The sequence below is a fragment of the Leptosomus discolor genome, chromosome 2, assembly GCF_034619465.1.
Source record: "Leptosomus discolor isolate bLepDis1 chromosome 2, bLepDis1.hap2, whole genome shotgun sequence".
Lineage (NCBI taxonomy): Eukaryota > Metazoa > Chordata > Aves > Leptosomiformes > Leptosomidae > Leptosomus > Leptosomus discolor.
The window spans coordinates 32,271,249-32,279,164 of NC_141392.1; the positions used below are offsets into that span (position 1 = coordinate 32,271,249).

Sequence of the window (7,916 nt, forward strand, 5' to 3'; positions counted from 1 at the left end):
AGACCAGCTTCTGCTCCAGGGCATCCATGAGATTCAAAACAACACAGGTTTTTCAGTTTAAGGTAAGCATTGAAATGCCTTGAGGACCTGGACCTTGAATGTCATCTACCTGCAAGTACTCCCAAGAAGGCAATACTCTATGAAAGGGGGACAAAGATGGGCCTGAGCCAATTAGTGATGCACTAAGCTGTAGTACCTGGAGCTCATCTCAAGAAGAAGAGAGTTCCTGGAAGCTAGGCTTGAATAAGATGCTTTCACTGGTCTCTGAAGAACACACTATTTCATTAGCAAAGGGAAGAGGCTCATTTCTTTTGAAAAGGTGGTATTCATTACTGCAGTGTGGTCAGTGCCCTTTAAAAGGGACTCTTATTTTACTGCAAAACCCAGGTCATGGAGAAGCCACTGGAAAAAGTAATGACTGGAGTCTTTTGTGACTTACTCTCTTTTTTAATGATTGCAGTAATTCTCGTCTTTCAAGTATTTCTTCTAGACAGAGGAAAGTGTCAAACTGCTCACAGCACGCTGACAGTGGACGCAAAGTATTTTGTTTATGCTTCCCATATAGTTTGCCAGCCAGTTTCTGAGGCAACTGGTAATTGCCAGTCGCATTCTGACCCCGAGGGGGTTATCAGGCACTCGGCAGCCTTGGCCGCTGGCAGGGTGCTGCTCCCAGGCCAGGCAACAGTGCCTTCAGGCCTGCGCTGAGATCCCAGGTGGGTCTGCCCAGCGCACAGTGACTGCCAGCCTCCTCTGCAAGAGCTGGGAAGGCATCGATGTACCTTGCTCTCTCCGGCGCGTTCTCACCTCTTCTTGGAGGCATGCTTCGGAGTTGATGCTGCCTCACGGGTTTCCTCAGCCGCATGGGGAGCAACCACGCTGTGGGTGCCCAGCACATGGGGGAGCCAGGAGCACCAGCTGGTGTAATGTTGCTTCCTCTTGTGTGTAATTCATCCTGTTGACAAACGTTGGTAAGACCATTAACAGCTGTGAGGGATTGCACAGCCCAGACACAATGTGGTTTGCTCCTCTTCCACACCAGCTTCCAGGCATTGCATCCCCATGTGTCTGACTCTCCAGCAAAGGAGCCCTGTGTGCTGATAACAGGGGTCTGGTTTCCATTCAGTGACAGGGTCCTTGCAAAATAAATGCAGCGGGACTGAGCCCCTGTTCCATCTGTGGGTCTGGCTTCCTGGCAATACTTTTTTTATATTCCACCCTCAAGGGACAGGTGTCCTTCAGTTAGTGTGAGTTTACCTTCACAAGGACTTCATTGTAATAACCAAGAAACTTGTGACTTCAAGGTGCAGCACTTGACAGCTCAGTGAATGAGCATGACTTCTTTCCTCTGTGCATGTGTGTGTCTGTGTGTGTGCTCCTGTACCGGAGCAGTTCAAGGATAGCAAGTTTCATGGATAAGTATTTTCAAGTGAGCTGAAATTGGGATCCCATATTTGTGCTGGTTTCCAAATCAGAACAAGGGTGTAGGCTTGAATGTGACTGCACCGCAATTCTGCAGCTGCAACTGGCTCCTCTGACTCCACACAGGTGTTTGCTGCTGTTTTTTACGGTGACTGTCTGACATGACTGACTGCTCACCATTCCTCTACTGAATATACACATTATTGTGAAATTACCCAATATAGTAGCAATAAGTAAAGGCAGCTATTAAATATATGTTAATATTTCTTAAATAGCAGTGTGTACTTCTTAATTGTATTCCTTCTCCCTTTGTGTAGGTCTAAATTTCATAATATATTTTCAAATCAAGGTTTTGGTATCATTTTCTAAAAAGAGAATGTTCTCTTTCTGCCTAAGTTTGCAACTATTATTTCCTTACTTTCCATGTATTAATAAGGAAAATAGTACAGGTTTTTCTGTGAGGCACCAAACCCCAGTATTTTTAGCATGAGCCACGTCACGCTGTGTATACCCTTTTGATTTGCTCAATTATCTTTTGACCTGCAGAAAGATACCGCCAAGTGGCAAGCTGGTCCTCACACTTACAACTGATGCTTGTGAGGGGAAGGAGAACTTTGTCCGATACCTGGAACACGTCCAAGCAGTTATAACTGTGAATGCCACCAGGCGAGGAGACCTCAACATCAACATGACCTCGCCAATGGGAACAAAGTCCATTTTACTGAGCCGGCGCCCCAGGGACGACGACTCCAAGGTGGGTTTTGACAAATGGCCTTTCATGACCACACACACTTGGGGAGAAGACCCCCGAGGCACCTGGGCTCTAGAGATTGGGTTTGTCGGCAGTCTACCACAGCGGGGCGTGCTGAAGGAGTGGACACTGATGCTGCACGGGACTCAGAGCGCACCATATATAGACCAAATAGTAAAAGATTATCAGTCCAAACTGGCCATGTCCAAGAAGGAAGAGCTTGAAGAAGAGTTAGATGAGGCAGTGGAGAGGAGCCTGAAAAGTATACTGAGCAAGAACTAGTGCTGTTCTGCATGATGGTGTCCTTCCTTCCCCAGACCCCGCTACTCATCTTTCTACTATCCAAGCCTCTGTGTTAGACATATTACAATGATCTGTCTCTGTAGCCAAATTATCACACTTCCTTGATTTTAAAGTCTTATATCTCGTCAATAATTACTTTAATTACCACTGAAGCAATCCTTTTTTTACTCTAAACCACAAATATACTGTTCCCCACCGAATACTATGTACAGTTTGTGACTGTAAATGATTTTTCTTTTGTGTCATACAAATAGGTAATAACCTGCAAAGCAGTTGATGGCTTTTCCCTTCATATTTTTGTGGTAAATGTTGTTTGTATTAAAAAAAAAAAAAAAAAGAGTGAATTTTAACATTGGCAGTTGGTGATAATGGGCACATTTTAAAAAAATTATTCTGGAGAGGGAATCACAGAGAGGTTGGCTGGAGAGATCTTTGAATGTCTAACAGCTCCTTCTGCATCATTGACTTCAGTGGGACTTTCCCCATTGGGTTCAACCAAAGTACCACTAGACCCTACAAGAAATAATCCAGAGGTGAAGAACATTTACCAATGCAATTTGCAGAAATCCAATTCTTTTGAGGGTTTTCTTTAATATATACACTTACACAACATGCATGCTAACACTTCAGCCACAGAATGGGTCAACAAGTATGCAATAAGGAAGGCAAAGCGATGCCAAAGCCAGGTGACATGGGGAAGTGCTTTGCAAACAGGGTCAGGGCATTCTAGAAGCACAAGTTTCAGTTTTGGTTGGTTTTTTTTTTTTTTAATTTTGGCAATTTAAATAAATTTTCCATCTTACAATAGAGAGAGCACATGGGGAGTGAGCTGTAGGATTTCTGGCAACTTGTGTGCAAAAGTGCATCTGCTCATCTCTGTACAGAGAGGTACAGCAGCATGAGGTGCAGCTGCGTCAGCATCTCCAACCACAGACCCCTGTTTTCTGGGGTTTACAACCTGGCTGTCGGTAAATTGCTGTGGGAGAAATTTGAAGTTTGCGTTTTCAGTCCCAAAGCAATTTTTAATTCAAATTTAATTTTTAAAAATAGAGATTTGTTATTTTTATGTTATACAAATATATTTAAGGAGAAAAATATACCTAAGTTATTAATGTGTAATGCAAAGTTGGCCTTCTTGGGAAATAAAAATATAGTGCATTTGGGAAGATTTGTTGATAATCACCACTCTTTGCTGTTTAAAGAGTCGATCCCACCTTCACTTTTCATATATGAGTAAAGTCGATCTCTCTCACCCTCAGAGTCTGCCGCAAGACCTAACATCCTCCTCAGTGGGAATTACTCATGGTAGCAACCACTACATGTTACCAGGTGTGAGATCCCAAATTTAACCTCCAAATAACAAAGGTTCTGCAAATATTTAGGCTCTCACTCACAGTAAAGGTCATCAGCGGACCTCCTCAAATGCTAATTTTAAGCAGATGCTTCGGATCTTTGCAGGATCCAAGATCTAGTTTTTAGCAGTGACTAGTTTGAGAATTTTATTATGTATTTTTAATATGCAGAGTATTAATCTAAAACATTTTAATAAGAGTTGTCGTGGTTGATCGGGTGCATAGTAGTAGAAACAAACTCATTCAGTAAGTAAATATTTACCTAACAAATCAAAAACATAACCCTGAGGTTACGTGGTGGACATGTTTCAGTTAAGAACATATAATCTATGCTGTTACTTCTAGTGAGTATCCATCTTTTATCTTTCTGTAAGAGGCCTGTTCTTTCCTTTACAAATCCAAATGCAAAATAAATGCTCAGCCTACTCAAAGTCTAGGTGAATTGCACTCGCATGCAATTTGCCAAGACAGGCAGCCTCGCACTACTCACAGGTTCCTCGTTGGGTGCAGCAGTCCCTTTGAACAGTTGAGTCACACTGGGATAAAACGGACATGAGCAGGAGAAGAATCAGGCCCCGTGTGATTTTTATTTTTTAAATGCTTTTGGTTCTTTGTTCAAATACATTGTAGTGCCAACTTTGTTTAATTTGGTGACTTAACCCCAGGACAAGATGGGCCCATTTCAAAGCATGAACTGGAGTCCATGAGGCAAGAGCCAAAACTCACTGAAGTTAAATGGGTCAGGGGCAGGTTTGTTGTGTCTTTGGAAGTGAATGGGTCGTGCTGACAGCGGTAGGTTTCCGTGGAAGGCACCTAGTTCTCAGAATGAGCAGTGTATACGTATCAGAGGGGAAGAATTTACCATATATATATATATATATATATATGCATAAATATATATATATATATTTATGCATACACCTGTATGTCTAAATGACTACAACACACCTGTGGTATCTCTCTTTGTGTATATATATTACATACGATATGTAAATTCAGACTAGGTTACATATATTTGCTTATAAATATATATAGAATTACATATGGTATGTAATGTATAATATATATATGTACATCATAACTTTTTGTGTGTATGTGTTCAAAGAAAGGTAACTGGAAGCTTTTGAATGACTTCTAAAATGTGGAAGCAGTTTTGGAATAAGAAAAGTCCGTATGGAAAGGTTAAATGAGCGTGTACATGACTTTCCTTTGCATTCATGTAATTTTGCAGTTCTCTGTTCAATCATTAAATATCTTATAAAGCAGCAAAATAACTAGATGGTTGTTCATATTTTCATAATGCTGACATAATTTATTAAGTGAAAGATCATGATAATGAGAAATGGTGAGTTTTGATATATGTAAAACTAAGTGTATATACAATACGGAGATCTACTTCAAATTCTTCAGGATTTTTGCATCAGGGGATCACTGAAAAATATGTCCAGTTAGACTAAGTTTTTATGATATTGCTGATGGAAAATAAATTTGTTAGTATTTATAATAAAGGGAAAAATGAAGCTTATGATTTGAAACAGTTGAACACTGTTTACCTGAAGCCCTGTGATGATGTTTTATAATACGAGTAAAATAAAGAGCTGTTGTAAACCGGCAGGTCCTATCATTATTGCCTATCCGAACGTACACGGGAGGTAGTACGCTGCTCTAAGTGGGATGACTTCCTACTCCTCTGTTGTTACACCGATAAAGAAATTTGTATCCTGTGTTTGCTGTATACTGAGAAAATACACACCACCCTCCAAAAGAGTTGACAGCAACAGATGAGCAGTAACAGCCTTTATGTTCCCTCTGTGACACGCTGGGACACAGAAGATGAAAGCCGCAGGCTCGGAAGAGCCTTGGGTGTAACTTACGTGGTGCAAACCCACTGGCTCCAAGGGCAACTCTGCAGAGGCACACAGCGATGCCGGAGCTGAACTGCTGCCCTCAGTGGGGAAGGGGACGCTCAGGAAGAGAGATGGGGACGTTTTTGTACTGCATTTCATAAGCAGTCCTGGCCCCAAGGAGATGCTACAGCAGGTTGGCTTTTTCTCTGCTGTCTGGAGTGCTGTGATCCACAAAAATACCCAAAACTGTTTCCCTCTTCTTCCCTACTTCCTACCCACACTTTTGGGTACTTTTTAGCTCACGTGTTCCTGTGGCACAGGGCACATTTCATTTTATAATTTCTTACCATGGCTGCGGCAGTGAGAGATGGCAGGGACCCCTGATCTCGTTCTGATTGCCACAGAGGTGACAGTGTGCCTGTAGTAACCTGGGTCTCGTCCCAGGCTCTGCTGAATAGATGCGAGTATTTCACCGTTACACTTCAGCATTAGCATTTAACCACTTCATTGAGAATCTGTGTTTAAAGCAGAGGTTAGTCCATAAATGATGAGATGCACCGCACCTTTCAGCGTTGTCATTACAAACAATAGAATACTAGTGGTTTTCTGTATCATTTTCATACAAATTTACAGCGAGATGGCCATCATCTGCAGCCTTACTGGGCAACTACCATGTTTGTGGAAGGCAGGTCAGAGACTGTAGCATAATTTAGGCTTTAGTTCTTCATGGTCCTTGACTTCTGCTGACGCTGGCATCTGTGCTGCAGCTCAGCACCAGCTTGGTTCAAGGCTTGCATCTCAGATTGCTCCCCATGCAATGCTGTACGTGACTTCTTCAGTAATACGTGCCACCAAACCCACTTTAGGAGTCATTTTTATACTGCACAGCTGCTCAACAAGGTTCATGAGCACCAGAAAACCATTTCTATATCAGCAGCAAAGCATGGTGACCCCGCAGCACAAAACAGATGAAGGTGGCAGGTGCTCAGTGGCTATTCACACATTAGGCACTCTTGCAGTGTGTTGTGTCGTCCCCCGCCCCCGCCACTGACTAAGGCTTTTTGTATTCTGAACATTAACTTCTCTGTATTGCAATGAAATCAGACGGCAGGGCGGGGGGAGAATACCCAGTTCTGTCTAGGTACTGCCTGAGTCTGTTTACACCCTGTTTTGTGACAGAATTATTAAACAGACTTCCTATTGCTGCAGTTGGTTTGGTTTCAGGGTTTTGGTGGGGTTTTTTGGTGTGGTTTTTTTGTTTGTTTTTTTTTTTTTTCTTTTTCCCTCTTGCAGTAGTCAAAAACCTGCTTTCACCAGCAGTTACACTGAGCAGTTCCTGCCAGCTCACCGGAGTGCAGCCTGCCTATGCATTGATAAATTCCTTCTCTGCGGTTATTTCACTGTTAATAAATTAAACTGAAAAGCAGCACACACCCCACTAAGCCACTTCTGGTGTAAACTCCCACAAGCATTTCAATAAAAATAGCATCAACAAAAAGTCCTGACTAAAAATGTGATTATGTGGGTCACCTGTCCCTGTTTCAAAGAAGGTGCCGCTTTACCTGACATAATAGTCACAGCACTCTAGCTGCTACCCCTGCATTGGACCTCACTAATGAAAAAGAAAAAAAAAAAAAAAAACAAAAAAACAACAAAACCCCAAAAAACCAACAGCACAATATTGAAGGAGAGGCTTGGGTGACGTGAGAAGGTAGTCCTGAAGCTCAGGCTCATCAGCTCAAATAGCATTTAGCCCTCTCCTCTGCAGCTCACAGGAATAATCAACCAGAAGAAAAAGACCTAACAATGCCAAAAGCTGAAATAAAAATTTGAGACCTGGGATGGGTGAAGGAACATGTAGAGCTCAACCTAGTAAAGCACTTCAGTACGACCCTCGCTTTAGTGGGATTATTTGCATGCCTGACGTCATGCTGTGGCCTAAATGATGCATCAGCACTTTAAATAGTGTTGAGTATTTGCAAATATGCAAGTGAAGGATTTATTTTCTCTCCCCCCCCCCCCCCCCCCGCCCCGCCACCCCCCGAGCCAAACGTTTCTGGAAGCTGCAAAAGGCTGTTGCAGAAATGTTGCTTTTTTTTTGCTTCCCCAGGGATGGAGACATGGGAAGGCAGCACTCGTTCCAGCAACCCTGTGGAGCTCCATGGGACTACAGGTGGCTGGGCTGCGACAGGATCCTGTGGCAGTGTGAAACACTGTAAAATGCTACGGTCCAAGGAAATATGT

General features: G+C 42.6%; 1 protein-coding gene across 1 annotated transcript in view; it reads left to right on the plus strand.

Moving 5' to 3' along the window:
• The window catches only part of PCSK2 (proprotein convertase subtilisin/kexin type 2), a 103,417-nt gene extending 100,965 nt beyond the window's left edge, over positions 1-2,452 (plus strand). The window contains exon 12 of the mRNA XM_086460844.1: positions 1,966-2,452. Within this exon, the coding sequence (XP_086316970.1) occupies positions 1,966-2,452 (487 nt within the window). The remainder of the gene's footprint in view (positions 1-1,965) is intronic.
• Positions 2,453-7,916: the final 5,464 nt, after the last annotated feature.